We start from the raw sequence: 18,425 nt of genomic DNA, 5'->3' as shown, positions 1-18,425 counted from the left end.
TGCTCCAAGCCCTGCTGGTGTTACCTCGTTCTGCCCCAGGGGCAAAATAACCGCTCTCCGGGCTCTTCGTGTGCTGGAGAGTGCTGCTGGCATTTGTCACCATCTTCCCTCTCTCCGCAGCCTCAGGCGCCCCGTGTCGGAGCTGGACAAGGCCAAGGCCTTTGGCTGGGCCTGGCAGGCCCCATGCGTCTGGCGAGGGATCTCCAGCCGGGATATCCTGAACCGCCAGAGCCCCGGGCGCGGCTGGGTGCCAGCCTCCCTTGTCTTCGGCTTGGTGCTCCCCCAGCACCACGCCCCACGCCCCGTCTCACCTGGTCTTCCAGCAGTGTTGCGTTGACCTGAGCTTTTAACACCAAGATCCTTTGATGCCATACATACCTCACAGCTGCTTCCTGCTTCGTATTTTATTTACGCATTTGCTTTCCCACCAACAGTAGTACTCGGCGCTTGCTTTTATTGAGTTTCATCTTCTTGATCTCAGCTTCTCACTCGCATTTCTCAGTGTCGTTTTGCATCCTGACCCATGTCTGCCACACTGATTGCAACTGCTCCCAACGCGGAGTCCTCTGAAAACTTTCTAGGTATGCTCTCTCTGTTAGTAAAAACAAACTGACTCATCTTTGAATATTTCTTTGTTAGTATATCTTAGAAGTCAAGCATTCCGTAAGTAATTTATCTGAAGAGTCACTTATCTCTCAGATAAAGCCCAACTTCCTGACAACTGTTGTGATTACAGGATTTATGACGGCTAATCTCTCACGGTTAGGAGCCTGTAATACATGCATATATAATGGGAAGTTGAATGGAGCAGAGGACTGTGGATTACAGCATGCTACCTTTCCTTACAGCAGGCAGGAAAATACGTCTTTCCCACTAATTAAAACAATGAAACAGCCTTTTTCTTGTAAAAATGTATATACTTGCTTGCACATTGAGAACTAAAGGAAAAGGTATGATATAATTAGGGTACAGTTATTTTTCTATACTCTAATAAGATGGTTTTGAAAAGAATACAGTTTATTTAGCAGAGATACGTTTGGAAATAGTGAATATAACTGTGTGCAAAAAAATGCTTAGAAATGCCAGGCACAGCAAATGAAACCAAATCACCTACAGCTCTGCTTCTAACTGAGAGATGTATCAGTTCTTAACCTTTATTATAATTTGCAAATACCATTGAAAGCTAATGTGTATAATTTAGGAAAAAAACAAACATATTCTCTGATAAAAGCTTCCCTGTTAATTAATTAAAAAATTAACTCCAGAGGCGAATTACAAGTAAGAAATGCCAAAGGCATTACTGCATGTTCAGAAAAGTCATTTAATGTACATGATAAACATCAAAAGCAACTGGAAGAAGAAATGTAATATTTTCATTGGAAAATAATATGCTACATGCATATGGAAATCTGGTTGATTCAGCCTTAGCTGAATGTGCAACATCTGTAGGGACCAATCTTGGAAAGGCTGAAGAATGTGCTTGAATTTAAGTATGCAAATAGGAATTATTTGTATGCCTAGAGCTGATTATTTCCTTAAATCTTTTCATAACCAGGGCCATAGCTGGTTATCAAAAATCACCTAATTTACAACATAAGTAACATTTTACTTAAATAAATGAATATTAAAATGGATTTGAATTTGGTTTTGAGTTAAAAGATTTCTACAGTCTTTGGTTGCTAGCTCATATGTCACAGTATTTACTAAGCAAAATTTTATTTATATGCAACTATTTTAACCACAGTCATTTAACAATTAGCTGTACGTTGAGCTTAGGGGTATTTCACCTAAGGAGTATATACTGGATTTCAGGAAGAAAGATTTCACACATCTTCTTTCCTAGGAGAAAAAAAAAAATTGATTAAACATTTTGGTTTTGGACTGAGAAAAAGATGTTAGAAAAAGAAGTATACGTGGAATGTATCAGTGCCCTGCTATAGAAACATACATGACATAAAACCCAGACAGAAACAGATTTTTTTTCTCTTTTTCCGTTCTTATAGATCTTTCCCTTTTCTTGCGGAGTTTTCACTCTTTGCTTTCATCAGACTTTCATGTACTCTAAATCTGTTGTGCAAACTGAATGTAAAATGGTATTGTGATTTGGAAATTAGTGCCACGTACTTTTCTCAGGTATGAAATGGCTACACAAGGTATATTGCACAGGAAAATCAGACGAAGATTCAGGCTAAAAATCATAACCAGACTAAGGAAATTAATATTGTCGTTGTTAGACCTTAAAGGTTAGTCTTGCGTGAGTATATATCATCAATAACTGCATATAAATTACAGAGAATTTTGGAAAAAAAACTGTAGAGAAACTGTGCTGAGCATTTTATTTGATATGTTTATAAACATTTTTAGCATTTTTATTTTCAATATACACATCATTTCACCTCAGCAAAGTTCATGGTGAGGCTTATTATATTCTGTCTAAATTCTGCAGCCCACCTCAGCCTCTCTAGTGGAAGGGATTTCTTTCATCTATTTAAAAATTGTGAGTCTGACCTCAAAAGAATAACCAGAGTTAATATAAAATGCTGGCATTTTCTTTTCTTCATCTACTTTGTTAATGTTGAATCCTTTTCATGTGCCTCCTGAGACTTCTGTGTGCATTCAGGTCATGCTTTATCTGCTGAGATGAGGGTGTCAGACACCCATGACCTAAAGAGGAGCTGTGCCCATCCAAATCTGGTGCCTCCTCAGAAGACTGGGGGGTCACTGCAGTGATTTGCCTGTTGGTCTTGGGTGTCTTCTGGGTCTGGCCCCTGGGAGAGCCAGCTGTGAGGGTTGGAGGCCACCGCAGCTGGGCATCCCAGAGCCCCTGGGTTTCCCTGGGTTGCTGACTGGCCCCATGGCAGCGTGATGCCACCTGAAACCACCTCATCTTTCCTGGAGATTCCCCGTGGGGTTAGAGAATCTGAAGCGTTGTTTTCCCCTGCTTCTCTACCTGGTTCTTCCCTTCCCATCTGGAAATCTCTTAAGCATGGGGAGAGACCTCTGTGAGCCCTTTCTACAAAATTGGTTAGAAACCCATGAGAAGAATCTTTCTGGGCACGTTCCTACCAGTCAAACTGCAGACTTTCTTAATATCGTTAATCCGAGCAGAATGCTGCTAACAGGAAAATGTTATGGTAAGAGAGCTCTTCCAAGTCCTGGTGCTGATTCTAACTTTGCACTCCTTTATCATAAAAAATAATACAGAGCATGCTCTTAAGCACCACCGAAAATAAAAAACCATCATGAATAGTGGTAATTCCAGTTCACTCGTGATTAATGAACACAAAGACATGGTTTCTGGTGCCAAGGCTCTGGACTGTGGTTGTGAGGCAATTCTCCTCTAAAGGAATATTTATCATCGCATTACCTCATCCCAGATGTTACTTAAAGATTGAGGGTTTCACAGTTAGATTAGTCGAATCTTTTAATATCATCATGTCTGTGTTTTGCAGGCTGGAATATTGAGTATCTTTTTGTTTTTCATAACACTTGTGTTCGTCTCATTCAACACGTTGTTTCTGAGAAGGCAGTTGTCCTGGTTTGGCTAAAACAGGGCTATTTCTCCTTTCAGTAGATTTTCTTTCAGTTAAGTTTCTTCTACGTAACGGCACTTCCTGAAAGTGCAGCTACATGTCTTTTAGACAGTGTCTGCTTTCAGAATTGATAACGCTGATGTTCATAGTTGTTACTGAAGTAATGGTGGGATGGGTATGCAGGAAGGCCCACGTTATCTTATTCCTATGAGAACCAAGGTCACTGCTGGCTCTTTTATTGTCCAAAGTGGAAAAGGCGTAAAAGGGTCGCACCTGTGGGAAAGTGTGGATGGGACAGGTGACCAAAAACTGACCGATGAGGTATTCCATCCCATCCACGTCATCCTCGGTATAAAGCTAAGGGATCACAGGGGTCAGTCTCTCTTCTTCCATGGCCAGCATCCCTGTGGGACCCTACTCGTTCCTCTGCCTCCGATCCTGATCCGTGCATTCCTGAATCTGGTTCCTGTCAGCTGTAGGGTCCAGTCCAGGATATCCGTGTGCCCGCCCTGCCACAGCAGTGGTGTGAGCCACCGTGGTCTGCAATTCCCTGGTCATCACTGGGGAGCTCAATATTGGTTTTGTATACTTTTTCTTTTATTTCTGTTATTAGTAGTATTAGTATTAATATGACTATCCTCTTTTTCATTGTTACTGTTTTATTAAAGTAGTTTTGATTTTCCAACCCGTGTGTGTCTCTCCCTTTTCTCCTTTCCTTCCCCTTCTGGGAAAGGAAGGGGTTAATAGAAAGCATCTGCCGTCCGCTTTAATTGCTGGCACAGCCTTAAACCCTGACAATGGTCTTATATATAGTGACTGAATCCTGTTCCCACTAAAGTTTATTGCAATATAAACACCTTGTATGAAGAATTGCATTCTCTATGAAAGGAGGAAGAATGAACTTACCACTTAAAAATTCTGCTTATATAGTTGCAGTGCTTTCCCAGCTATATATTCAATGAATTCAGCACTCTTTGGGTCTAAGTTGGGAGGAACTTTAATGGTGAAAGTAGGTGAAGTCAGAATATTCACGTCTACCACAGTTTCATTTTTACCAGAGGGATCCCCAGGTGCCACCTAGAAGAGAACAAATCCATACTTTAGACACTACAAACTACCGAGTACTTTCAGATTTGTTTATACCTACTGTGCCCACTGTCTTTAATAGAGGAAAATTAAATGGAGGAATATTTTAGACTTGCCTACTTTCTTTAAATTACTGTCTTTTGAAAAGACAGTGGGTGTCTGAATTTGTGCCAAAGCTTATTGTAGGCGGTGGGAAGAGCTGACATGGCACTGCAAGACCATATTAAAGAACTGCATGTTAATATTTATACCGTGAACTACATCTATAAAGAGCTTCTGTTCTCCTAATGAAAACTTGTGTGTGAGTCATCCCACTGATTTCAAGACAAAGTTTGTGTGATTGAAATTATTCATTCCTATGTGTTTTTCTAAACCAGACTTTGTTCTGTAGCTTTATTTTTCTAGAGCAGATAGCTTGGACTTGGTTGGGAAAGTGTGCTGAAGTGTTGCCTGTCCCCTTGTTCCTGTTTTTGTGCTTTTTTGGTGGATTGCACAATCATTTCGTATAAAGTTCTTGTAGTAGCAGTAGTACGTTGGATTTCTGAGTTGGAAGGGAGAATAGGATTTGTCCTTCACGCAGGAAAATGGATTGAATTTACCTTGGATGTATTCTTGTGTGTGAGATACAGTTAATCATGATGTATTTATTGGAATATCGACAGATGCTGTTAAAGATATGCAGCTTCCACTGCAGTAATCTACATAAGATTTGCCGCCTTTGAGCTTCGGGTTATATAGGTACAGACACAGATATATAGCTAGTTACTCAGCGAGCCAGTAAGGATGCGTTACTGACTGGTACAGTGAAATTTATCTGTGAAGGTAATCTGAGGCCAATCAAAGCTGCTAGTGTCAATTTACTCTTATCAGACAGTGATTCAGGTTAGCCTGTCAGCCGTCCATCAGCCTAAAAGGATTTAGAGGAAAATAGTTTCTAATCTCTGGAGTTTCAGCTCATCGAGGGATTATCAAGCATACAGAAGTTCAAGATGAGGAGGAACTTTGTGTTGTAAAAGCCAAACATTACACATGTGCAAACATCCACAATCCCCAAAAGCGTAAGTAGGAGCAAAGCAGAGGTCAAAGACAGCACTGTGCAATAGCTCCCTTCGCGAGACAACCCTTACCTTAACTATATTGAAAATGTTTTCTGGTCCGATGGTCATATTGGATAACTCAGACACCCACCCAAATCTTTCTTTCATTTTGTTCAACAAGTAGGAAGTGTCTTCTGTATGACGCTGAACCACCTGGAGAATCTGCTCGTACTGCTCCCCCGAGAGATTAACCAGCTTGAAGGCTTCATCAAACTTTATGTGCAGTTCGGGAATGTTTGGGCAATCTGTTAGAAAAGACAGCCAGCATGAAGTTTATAGGAAAGTCTTGTACTTCATCTTTTATATCTGAAGTATATGTACTATGTCTTGTACTTCATCTTTTCTATCTGAAGTACAGAAAGCTCTAAAAAAGTCTAGCAAGGGGGCATGTTTTGGGTTGGTGTTTAAATAATGCTAAAAATAAAGAGTCATTCTGGTGTCTGTAATACACAGTTGTAGACAAAAAGATATTTTTAGTAAGATGGAAGAGGTCTGATATTCTTTTCTTGTTATTGGATCATTAATATTTGCCGCACTGGAGATACTCTGAAGACATTTGGGGTTAAGCATACCCTGTGGCTTTTAAGACCTAAATCATACTGGAAATACAGATGTGTTATGCTGCAGCGGGAATCCTGAGAGCAGTTCTGGGTGGTGCAGTCCGAAATTTTCTCCAGGTGCCCATGGAGGGTGCATGCCAGAGCTTTGCCATCTCCTTATGTACTGACAAGCAGTCCCCTTTTTGTCCTTCATGTCAGCCCTGTTTGTTGACATAGTTCAACAAAGAATAATTGCAGTCTCTTCAGTGCTTGCTTGCCTTGTGAGGAGCCGAATGCTACCTGACGTTACGTCTGGTTGTGGGCAGAAGAAGCCGAGTTTGAGCTTCTCCTCACCGTCTGCTCAGCATTTCTGCACCCAGGCAGGATGGATTACTGCCTGACTCTTGTTTCTCTGCAGGATGGCAGCTCTAACAAAATATATAGGGATTTTGTTATAGAGTGTAGAACTTTGGACCTCCGGGGGTACGTTAACAACTGAGCTATACTGACACTCTGTGGAGACAGTGGGGAAAAGTGATGGAGATCATCTGGGATGAGGAGTAGTGTTTGTATCTGTAGTTACAGCAAAAACTCAGTCACTGCATGTTAATTCCAAAAATATGGAAACAGCACAGAAGAAAATGACAGCCTCCATATCTACAAACCGAGGATCAGCGCATTACAGAAGAAAAATCAGAAAATAGCCATTTACCATGCAAAAGATTGTCTTGACATTTCTGACATCTCTCATGAAACTGTGGGCATCCAGAGGAGTTCTCCCGAAGCTCCCTGCACAGAGGTCTCTGGTGCCCTGACACAATTTTGGAGAACATGCCACTTCTGTCAGGATCTAGAATGAAGTCATAGTATTTTTAGGCTGCCATTAAGCTTAGGGTCTTGATAAATATATGTTTGTTACCTACTCTGTGTGCTAGAATATAATTTCTTGCCTTAAATCCAAAATTCTGGCATAAATCTCCGCAATCCAAAATATCTGGCATAAATCTCCGCTTCCCCCCCCCCCCAAAAAAAAAAAAAAAAAAAAAAAAAAAAGGAAAAAAAAAGGAATAAAACATTAAGAAGTAGAAGTCAGGAGAAGATACGAGTCGTGTTTTCTTTCAAGGAATTCAGGCCACTATAGTATATTCCCTTATAAAGGCATAGTAACGTATTGCCTGCTAATAGCCAAACAATCACTAATATTATTACATGTTATTTCTACCACATGCGAGTTCTGGTAAGGTCTTTTTGACCCTTAGAAGTCAAAATGTTTCATTATCCGATACAGCTAGATGAGAGCACAGTACCAAAGCTTATTTCTGGGGTAGCATGGGTCATAACATAGGCAAAACTAAAAAACACTGTTGAAGAATCACATGACTTTGTATTTCCTGATGACCATATAACGGTTATGTCACCTGCCACTCAGAGTTGTGGCATGTGCTCACGGTGATCTCCTTATAGACAGGCACCAGTATGTATTTGAGTGATACCTGTTTTTCTGTTTGCACTAGTAAGATACCAAGGGTAAGGACTATTTGTATTCTAAAAGTTGACCATGGGATTTTTCCTCCATTGAGAGTTATCACCAGAAACCGACATTCTGCCCAGAATTTTTCTGGTCACTGGAAAACCCGATGGTTTTGGTCTGGATTTGATTGGCACAGTGCATTGCTGCGGTAGCCTGCAACAGGGCTTGCGGCTGTCTGGCTGAGCTTAATGTCATTTGGCAAGGGCAGGGATATGCCTTGCCATCACACAGAATTACCCTAATATTTTAGAATTGATGACATGTCAATATGGTATGATACAAATCATATCCTGACAAATGCTGAGATCAGAACAGTCAGTCAGCCTTATGGAAACCTGCATCCATCATGAATTCAAGCGCTCCTGAGGAACTCCTGCAAATGCTTTGAGCATTGCCATGAAAATCAGGCTGTGTAGGACCTGTAAGTCCCCCTGCAACGTTTCTCTGAGATTTGTAGGTGATTTTTACCTTTTCATATAACCGATAAAGTTATCCTTGACTCATGCCTGTTTAACCAAGAAAGCCTCCAGAGCTTCCATACAGTATCTCGCACTAACATACCGCAAACTAAATCATTAACCGTAGTTTACCAATCCCAAGGGGTTCGATGTCATTGACAGTGCAGTTGATTTTCATTTTCTGCCACTTGCCTTTGGCTTGTTCCGGCACATCTCTTCTATTATTTCTGTATTCATCAAATACTTCAGTAATCACCTCGCTGACACCTTCAAACACCGTCTTACTGAAATCAAAAACTATCTGTAAGAAGCCGGGTATACCCGAGCCTTTCTGTGAGCCGTCATTTCTGGTGGTGTCCTCGGGTAAAACTGGCATGCTGGGGGACTCATTCAAGTCGAGATCAGACATGAAATATGTCTGAAAAGACTGGTCAAATTCTTTTTGCATCTGCTTGAAAAAAATGAAACTTCTGTCAAATATTGAGCCCATGTCCGATAATAGTTGGCTGAATAAATCTTCCATTTTTACTAGCTGGCTATCCTCTTTCTCAGGCTTTTCGTTAAACTGGATGTCTTTTCCTTGATCCTCATGAAAAGTAAAAATGAGTGGAGGTATTTTCCTCAAAAAATCTTCAACCTGTGTATGAGAAGGAGATAGATCAGCTGCCTGACAAGTTATCAGGTTTTCATCTCTCAGGGAAGTGGCTCTAATTTTTCTCTTTCAAATACCCATAGAAACAATGCCCTCTTAGTAACTGCGAACACAGCATATTCTCCAAAGTATTTTAAGACACTAAACTCCAAAGAGTGAAAGTACATTCAGTCTAAATCGTTAGCTCCAAGTCAGATCTGGAGTAAAAGGGTTGCCAGTTGGCCTTTAATCTGTGGAGGCTCAAAGTTAGTATCGGCGTTTGGGTTTCTTCCAACAAACAATTTGGACTTTATCTTGGAAATACTTCTGTGGTACTTGTGTGCAGTGCAGGGAACAGAAGGCGATTGTTCTCACCATGATCTGTAAACACCCTACCCTCTCTCACCAATGGCCACATCCTCACATCCTTGTGCAAACTGAAACCCATTAAAATCAATGAAAAAGTGGCTCCAAGTCCATGGTTTGATGATGGAAGAGGCTGAGCGTTGACTCTGCTTTACGGAGTTCCCAGTCCCTGGGTCTCAGCCACTGGTTCCCCGCCCCGTGCTTTAACGCACCGCGGTCGCCTGAGCAGATGCAGTGCTTTGTGGAGCCACGCTTCATGGCATTAGAAAACTGCTAAGGGTTAAGAAGCATCCTGCCAAACACACAAATATAGATATACATCTACATATACTTTTTTTTTTTTTTTGTAAATCAGATCAGCTGCTTGATCCGTGCAGCTCAGAGGGCAGGTGAATTGTGAAACGGCACTGCAGGAAGAGCCTAAGCCAGTATTGCCCCTGCTGCCTGTGTGTCACCAGCCACAGCTATCATCTTTGTCCTCTTTTTCTGAAATTATTTAGGTCACAACACATGTCTTACTTTGAATGCTTCAAATAAACCATATAACTCACTGAGGAAGTTACCAAGAGGGTCAAAGACAGCACAGTGCAGTATATAACTTTTACTGCAATAATTCCAACCTGACATCCACAAACTCTTGAAAGTCCAAGAGGTACATTTGAGGTATCCATGAGAGGTATCTAAAAAGCCAAAAGTATCACCAATAGTCTTAAACTTAATTGTTCAATTAAATTTTTACCTGAATTTTCCACATTTTTGCCTGAATAATTTTAAGAATATCCACAAATGTTAAACACCTTTGCTCTAAAGCTTGTCACTTCTGAAACACACCGTATTTAATTTTTAAGTTACTTTATTTTTCAGTGCCTGGGGCTGTGAGAGCTAGGTAATCTGGCTAAAACTTCAGAAGCAGTAATTGTGCAGTTTCGGTTGTTAAGCTGCACTTAAAGCATATGCCCAAATAAAAAAATGTGATTACAATTTTTGTTAAATCTTATAATAATAAAGTGCCAGCCAGGAAAGCATATTTTGTTTCTGGTAGAATTAGGGAAGTCTCTTTTGCTGACAGTTTCCTTTGTTAAAAAACAGTTAAGCATTTTAAAGCTATTGTGTTACTTAAAGAGTAGATTTAAAGTAAATGTAGGAAAGAATGATGTTGTATGAGTAGGTGATTTTTTTTTCCCATGGGATTTTACTAACTAAATCTACACTTTTAACTCTGCTGATTTTCAGATGAACCATAAAAAAATCTATGTGGTATTTTTCACAAACAGTTATTGAGCATCTTGATGCAAGTCCTGCTGTGAGAGACAGCACTGTCTATCTGGCGTGACTCCGTTGGAGTCAGGGGAATAATCAGTGTCCGTGGAGTCACACCAGGGTGCAACTGAACTCATTTTGGCTCAGTGTTCAATGAATATAATCGCATGTAATCTCTGCCATATAACTTCACATTTCCAGACCCTCCAAATCAAATTAATTTTAGTAACCTGCTATAACTGGCAGGTCTGGGTATTGAGAAAAGAAGATGTGCTGTCTCTGAAACTGTTAGGTGAATTCAAGAGTATTTCCCCGATACAAAATTTATTCCTACCTTTCTTCTAAATGTTGACAAACCACGTTTGCAAGTTGTGTAATATCTCATACAGGTACTTTCTAAACAAGATTCACATTCATCCCATAAATTTTTCAAAGATACTTGACATTGTCTTTCTTCTTCTTCTAATCTTTCCTTCACTTCATCCATAAGTCGCAAGGCTTGCTAAGTAAGAAAAAAAGATTCAGTTGAGGGCAATTTTCAGATTAATATTCTAAATACTTATCCCAGTGTTGATCACTCATTTTGGCTATTTATGGTTCCTTTTTTTGCTAATCCCTAACAATTAGGGCAGGTTGTCTTCTCAGCTGCAGTCACATACGAACGGGACTGAAAACTGAAAAACTTTTCCTTATTGAGTTTTTCTGATGTCGTTCTCTCGGAGGGCACAGCCTACAAAACCAAACAGATCTCTACAGTCTACTGGGATCTTTGAGGTTATGAAAAAACCACATCCTTCTGTCCAAGAAGCATTCAACCTCTCACAAGGTCATGTGCTCAACTCATATAATTTTTTCTCCATATCATATCTGCATTATTCATCTGTTCCGCAAATAGCCCTTTTATGTTGCTTTGCTCTGTTCTTTAAGGGACTGATATTTCATGAGGCTAGGTCCTTGCCATACATAAATTCTTTCTCTAATGCAGAAATATGTAAAGGTACAGTACAGCATTTCCTCTGTTTGGGATTATACCAATCAAAAGACTGTAGTGAGGGGGTTTCTTCCCGCTCTTGTGGAAGTGCGAGGCGCTCCTTTCATACTGAAGGGAAACAAGATGCATTTTACAATGCTGCTTCTATTTACGGGAACATTCTTCATCAGGTAGGGCACAAAGCTGAGCAGATCAGAAGCAGCATTTTAGAATAGACTTGGCCATGGAAAGACAGAAGAGTTGTTCTTATTGAAGTAGATATTGCACATCATGAATTTCTTTCTGCGAGTACAAGATATTTTAATAGTTTAGGTTTCCAAACACTGCTCCAAGTTGTTCCTAAGTATGCCAGAAACCTTTTAATTGGTCAGTCTTATTCCTTTCTGGCAGCATTTCAATAGGGAAGAGGCTCACAGAAAAGAAAACTTCTGTCAGAATGTGCTTGATGGAGATGGTAACTGTGGTCTTCATAGTCTGTACTTAATTATTTTCTGATCTTTCTAATACATTTATTCAGTGTTTTATGAGCTCCCGCTGTGGATGTAAGTTCTGTGTAAATGAAATCATCCAGTAAGAGCTAACAACAGCAAAGATCATGGGAGTGTGCTGGTGTTCCCAAAGATGTTAGAAAGCTATCAGGTACTTTTTGGCTTGCTAATACAAATAGTTTAAGCTACCAGATGTTGGGCCGAGAGGGACTTTTCCTTCATTGAAAGCAATAGTTAGGATCTTTGTATTTTTCTAAGTATACAGTAATCCCTATTTCTCAGGATCATCGGAGCACATGGCTCTGAGCCGAGGCATTGCACTAGGACACTGGAAATTGCCCTGATCCCCTGATCCCTAGAGCACATTATCATTTGTGACTTTGATAGTTTTCTGACGATCTGAAGTTTGCAAAGCAAGCTGGGAAGCATCTTGTGGCCTGAGGTGTATAAAGACCTGCAGGGCGGAGCTGCTGGACCTTCCACACAAAACACCTTTGGGCTCTTGCATGCAGTGAACTCAGCGAAGCAGGGGATTTCTAGAAATAAGTAGTAAGTGCGATACTTCATTCAACATATTGCTGTTGCAGCAGCTCTAGCTTCTGGATGTTACGAAACTCAGGTTCTCTCTCCAAAGTAATGTTTGAGTCCCCATACAGCATTTAATGTCTCCTTTTACTGCAGAACTTCTGTATCTCCACATGGTGGTCACCACCAGCTTGACTATGCCTAGGCTGCTGCTGGTTACCTCCCAACTGCAGAATAAAATGAGAAAGCTCAAATCTCAAGGAAGGTTGTACCAGATAATATGTTTTACCTTGCAACCAGGATGGGCTGAGAGAAGGTAACTTGCTAACTAGTGGTAACTTGCTAACTAGTGGTAACTCAGCTGTATTTTGTCTAGTGCTCACTCTCAGTTTCATTTTGGAAATAGCTTAGACATTAAGCCACAGGGAAAAATTAACAGTATGCCACTCAGTTAGAAAGCTGTATTTCTGAGGAAAGACAGAAACTCTTCATGTCTAGCTTTCAAAAGAACCGCGCAATCTGGAAGAGGCACCAGCAAGGAGGCGATGCTCTTGTTCTGTGCTTTATTCCAGTGCAGTCGGAAACCTTCTCTCAAGGTTGAAGCCTCAGTCTGCCAGGGTCCTGACAGCAGGCAAGCTCTTTCTTAAGAAACTGGCAAATATAAACTCGTATTTTAACTTCTTCTGAAATGTGAACATCCAGGCTCGTAAAGGATGTCTGTTGGTCCAACTCCTCCTTCCAGGAGACAGGCAGTGAGAACCCCTGTAGAGGTGCCGTGAGAGTTTTCTTACACTGGTGAGCGAAAGGGGCAGAAGCAGATTTCCTATCATCAATCCTGTGACCACATAACGAGACGTATGCAGCTCAGAATGTACACACAATGTGGTTTACCTTCTTCCCAGAAAAGGGGAGTCACCACGGGATCCCTTCTGGGTTGCTTATTGGTCTAAGCACAATGGCATGCTGTACAGCTTCCAGGAGGCAGGCTAAATCTATATACAACCTGCCTCATCTTTGATTAAAAATAGCCACAACTTAACAAAAATACAAACAAAAAAACCCCCTAGATGCACTTCAGTTACCTGTTTTTCTTCACTGCTTTTCTTCAAGGTTTTCATCAGATCTATGTGCTTATCTTCATTTTTTTCCATCATAATTTTCATCTGCTTAATGCCAGTCAAAGCTTTCTTTACCTCTTCATCTACGTACTTCTCTCCAACTTCAGATAATACTAAAAAGAGCCAAATTATACAATGACTTAATCAGATTTTAACACTATCACAAATTGTCATGCCTTGATGACGAAGGAGAATGAAACAGCTCTATGTTTCGCTACAGTTTCAGAGCCAAAACTTGGGATCGTGAATGCTGCATAACACAGAACCAAGACTGTTTCCATCAGATAAGAATCCGGCCCAGAGCCCTTGCCAGTGACCAGCTGTGTGTAACTCAAGCTATATACTCGGCTGTCCCACTGCTGATCACTGAGCCCCAGCAGAGTTGAGGCTGGAAGGCACCTCTGGAGATCATTGAGTCCAACCCCACTGCTCAAAGCAGGGTCAACTACAGCAGGTTGCTCAGGACCTCGTCCTGGGTTTTGGATATCTCCAAGGGTTACTCATGAGTTTTCTAATGACGTAACCTATATATTTGTCTTGGATGTGAAAGCAGCCTGTGAAAACTTCCCTTTACATTTTGAAAATGTAGATGACAGGTGCCTTCAACCTGCTTTCATAAAAATGCAATTTCTAGACTTCCTGTGAAGTAATGACCATAGAGGTTTGGTGAAAGCCCAGGCTGGCCCACACGTTGCACCTTGAGGCTCTGCGTGATTACCTATCCTGTACCTGTATTTGTTCCCTTTCCAGAAATACCCTGAATATCGCTGGAGCTATACAAAACAGGTAAAGAGCACATCGCCCTGAGACTGCCAAAAGCAAATATCAGTGCTTTATATCTTCCTCTATGTCTTTCTTCCCTTCCCCTAACTTTTTGTTTGTTATGGAAATATTATTAACATAGACCAAAGCAAAGGAATATTTCAAGGCTGATCCTCTTGGGATTCCTATCCCCAAAATAAAGCCATGCTTAAAGGTGAGTATATGCAGAATAGCTGCTTTTTTCTAAATTAAGTAGTTTTATTTCAATTATTTGTAAAAACCATCTTTTCCAGCAAAGTATATAATTGTAAAATAAATATTTTCAAAGATTATTTAAACAAACAAAATAATTCAAAATCTATTGAATTGAATTTTGAGTTCAGTTTATATTCTAATGATCTATGAGGAACCAAATAACCTATAAAAATGCTGTAAATACTTTTTTGTAAGGGGATACTTATCTGTTAATCCCTTTATTTTCTCATCCCGGTTGTTCTTAGCTCCCCATTGTGTGTGTGTGGATGCATGTAGCCAGCTCTGTGATGGTTTCTAAGCTCTGCACGTGAAAGCAGATCCCCTTGATGCCAGTGAATGTGGAAGTCAAAATGCACCAGGAGACCGGAGACCCAGGCCCAGGGGCTTCCAGCACACCCCTGGTAAGAAAAGCATACATACGCTTCAGGTTTTCCCGGAGATTGATTTCCTCCTGCCTTGTCGGTGCACACTGATGACCATTCAGCCACAGCACGTGTATTATAAATAACCACCAAGAGGACTTCATGTTCTTTCTGTTAAAGAAGCAGGTCAGTGCAATTAAATGTAAGCATCTTCATGATGCTCAAATGCTTAGGTGTAAGGTTTACTAAGTATTATACAAGTTCCCACTAATTTTAACTTTGACTATGGTTTCTGAGATTTGTAACATGCACCTAAATGCTACTGTTAGTGAAAACACTCGAGTAAGAAGCTTGACCTCATTTGTAATTATCTATTCAGACTAACTAGATGAATTCCACTGAGTTTGCACAGTGGTGTAACAGAATCAGGACATATATATATAAAACCAAAAGCTTATGCAGCTCAGTCTGTCCCTTTTCTACCTTGTGAAACACGTTAATTAGTGATCTCACATTAAGTTCTGAGTTCATATTATAAGTGCGTCCATGCTAAACATTATTAGCCAAATTTAAAAAGGGAAATTTCTAGAATGTTGTTCCCTTCCTTGTCTCCAAACATTCAATTCCTTTTGTTGTCCTTCAGGATAATACTTAGTGTAGCAAACGTAATAATAGGTGTGCCAAGAAATTGGCAATTAGATCAGTTTTGTTAACAAACGCATCTGCAATTGAAAGAAATTCCTACAAAATAAGGGATAGAAATGCCATTTGCTTTCTTTCCCTCCCAAGAGCAGATAGAGGAGAAAGGTTTATTTTTTAGAAACTGTGCCACTACACTTTATAGTTCTCACCTGATTAAGTGAACACAGTATTTACGTGCCTTCTTGTTAGCCAGTGTAGCCTTTTTGGAGATGCAGTTATCAGCTGCAAGTGCATACGTAAATTAAGAGTCTGGATTTATTTATAGCCTGGATTTACTTCTATAGTTACTTGCATATTGTCCCTTTACATTTATAGCAAAAGACCAATTAACTTTGCACAGAAATACAAACCCATTACCAAAGAAAAGTAGAAAAACCCAACATATTTACCATTAATACTGAAACACCTCCTCCGCAAAATTGCTCCCCGCGTCAGGAAAGGGTCGGGCTGTGTTCTGATCTAATTGTGGGGAGTGTCAGGGATTTTGCCATGTTCTACTTATCTGATGAGAAGGTACTTAATCCTATTAAGGGGACGTTTTGTCATTAGGCTGGAGGATTTGGGGACTAAATGCTCATCTCTGTGGGCACTAGAGGGAGCGTTGGGCAGAATTGCGTCATTTACTGTAATTTGGATCTGCGCTTTTTCTGTAGTCGGTAGCCTTTCGTCTTCCTAGCTCTTCCATCGTCTTGCTTTTTACCTTAGGAGACATCTGCAGCCTATGTTCTTAGTGAAATTGTTACAATTAGTTTGGCTAAAAATAGCTTCCGACATTGAATCTCTTCAGTGTAGTTTTAGTTTGCTATAAAAAACACTGGCTTACGTAACGGCCTTCTTCATGTACCTTCTGAAGATAGAGAAATCGAAGAAAATTCAGTAATCCAGATGCAGCCTGGCATATGAGTAGAGTCTGAAATGAGATAAGCAAATTTTGGCATTTTGTACATCATTATACTTGCTAATGTTTGGGGGCTTTGCCCTCTTAATGATTTTCTTCAGTTAATCCATGTGTGCGAAATACGTCTGGGATCTGACTGGCATGAAGGTTTGGATACTTTGAAATGAGATATTTAAATACTAACAGATGATTGATATAAAATATGGACAAGTATTTTTAGCAAGTCGTATCCCACCTTGTGATGTTCAGCGATAATACTCCCTTGAAGTCAAAGAGGAGACGTGGAAAGTAGTTATCAGTAGCTCATGGTCTGTAATAGGGGTTTTAAAACATCCCATTCTTTTTTTGGTTTACCTCATAGTTCATGAAAGCCAATTGATGATTGATGGTTAAGATCTAGCGTGATTAATCCTGCTTAGGCAAGAGATTTGAGGGTTTTATTTTTAAACACATTATCAGGAAGAGTGGCAAACCTGTTAGCTCTAATGGGAACTGCAAGTCCTCAATTTGCATTAAAAATTAAGATAGCTCCGCTCTTATTTTCTGAAAATGATGGAGGGGAGGGGCATATGTATTTTGTTTTAATATATATGAATTGCTGGCTCGCTGACATGCTGCTAACTCCTTGGCCAAGACTGGACACTACACAAAACCTTTGAAGTTCTCTTTTGTGGCGATACCAAGCGGGCACCCTCGCAGACTTCGCAATCCCCGGGCCAGGCTGTCTGCTAAGCATCCCTGGGGCTTGGGCTGATGTCAAAGGAGCATCCTCTCTCTCTGGGCCTCATGCTTGGCTCAGGATAGAGAGTAAATGGAAAATACATTTGCACAGAGGAAGGCAATCTATTATAGACACTTGTGAAATGCATATTTTTAGCCTACATGTGTAATGAATCCTAACAAAGACTTTAATCTTTCACTGCGAGGGTTTGCTCCCTCATTTTTGGCACTTATCTTTGCTAATATTCATTTACTAGCAAAAGTTACTGCTGGCCTTTCTGGACCTGATTCAATATAGAGAAAGTTTTAGTCGATCCAGAGCAAAAAGGGCAGTTTCAGCACATCTCCCATAGTTCACAGGAATCTGCAAGGAAGCAGGCGGCCCCAGCCCCGCGGGGCGGGCGAGCAGTGCTCCTGTCCCAGGGCGGAGAGGCTGGAGGCTGCCTCTGGCACAGAGCCCACCGCTTATTTTCAGAATTGCCCCTCTTCTCCAGGGGTCTCTGGTCAAACACACTCTTGTACCTCGCAAAGCCAGTCCTTAAGGGAAATCTGTACCGAAGCTAATGCTGAGACATGGAGTCCTGGTAGATGTCAGGCTCCTTTTCTCAATTCAGTTGCTTTTTGAACATTGCAGAGTGTGTTGCATTGTCTTAGATGTTATTCCTCACACTTTATTATAGTCACCATGTAACCACATGGAAAAAGGCATTACTATATGTATCTATTTCTTTTCACAAAACCACCAAATCCTAGTTCTTTGTTCTCACGTTATTTCATATATACCTAACGGCAGAAAGAGGAGGTCTAAGGAACCTAAGGACAAAATTGTCTAGAGCTAGTATGCCTGTTGAAGTTAATCTTGGGGTTAAACTTAACCTTTGGAGTGAACTTTGAAGAAGAACTCACCACTCTGTTCCTGAAAGGCAGTTATTAGTTGTGCTCCCTCTGGAAATATTTTCCTCTCTCATTTCTGTTTTGAATTTAATTAAACAAAAATCTCACCAATTATACTTTCAGGTTTCATATCAAATATCCACTCTCTTATCTTTTAACGTTCCAAATCTGATTTGCAGTGATGTATTGTGGAGATCTCCGATTTTTAT

The 18,425-nt window shown here is 40.5% G+C and overlaps 1 protein-coding gene across 1 annotated transcript; it reads right to left on the bottom strand.

Annotated features, from left to right (window-relative positions):
• Positions 1 to 1,445: 1,445 nt before the first annotated feature.
• Positions 1,446 to 16,181, bottom strand: CLUL1 (clusterin-like 1 (retinal)). The gene is made up of 9 exons (XM_009707948.1): positions 16,094 to 16,181; positions 15,061 to 15,173; positions 13,588 to 13,736; positions 10,836 to 11,003; positions 8,437 to 8,881; positions 6,968 to 7,105; positions 5,747 to 5,961; positions 4,440 to 4,610; positions 1,446 to 1,839 (listed from the first exon to the last, which is right to left on the bottom strand). The coding sequence occupies exons 2-8, from the start codon at positions 15,164 to 15,166 to the stop codon at positions 4,443 to 4,445; spliced, it is 1,389 nt and encodes a 462-aa protein (XP_009706250.1). The 5' UTR covers positions 15,167 to 15,173; positions 16,094 to 16,181; the 3' UTR covers positions 1,446 to 1,839; positions 4,440 to 4,442.
• Between the last annotated feature and the right edge of the window lie 2,244 nt (positions 16,182 to 18,425).

This window comes from Cariama cristata, unplaced genomic scaffold (assembly GCF_000690535.1).
Source record: "Cariama cristata isolate BGI_N322 unplaced genomic scaffold, ASM69053v1 scaffold16569, whole genome shotgun sequence".
In the NCBI taxonomy this organism is placed as follows: domain Eukaryota; kingdom Metazoa; phylum Chordata; class Aves; order Cariamiformes; family Cariamidae; genus Cariama; species Cariama cristata.
Note: the sequence above shows the minus strand (reverse complement) of the source record. Positions and strands in the feature narration are given on the sequence as shown.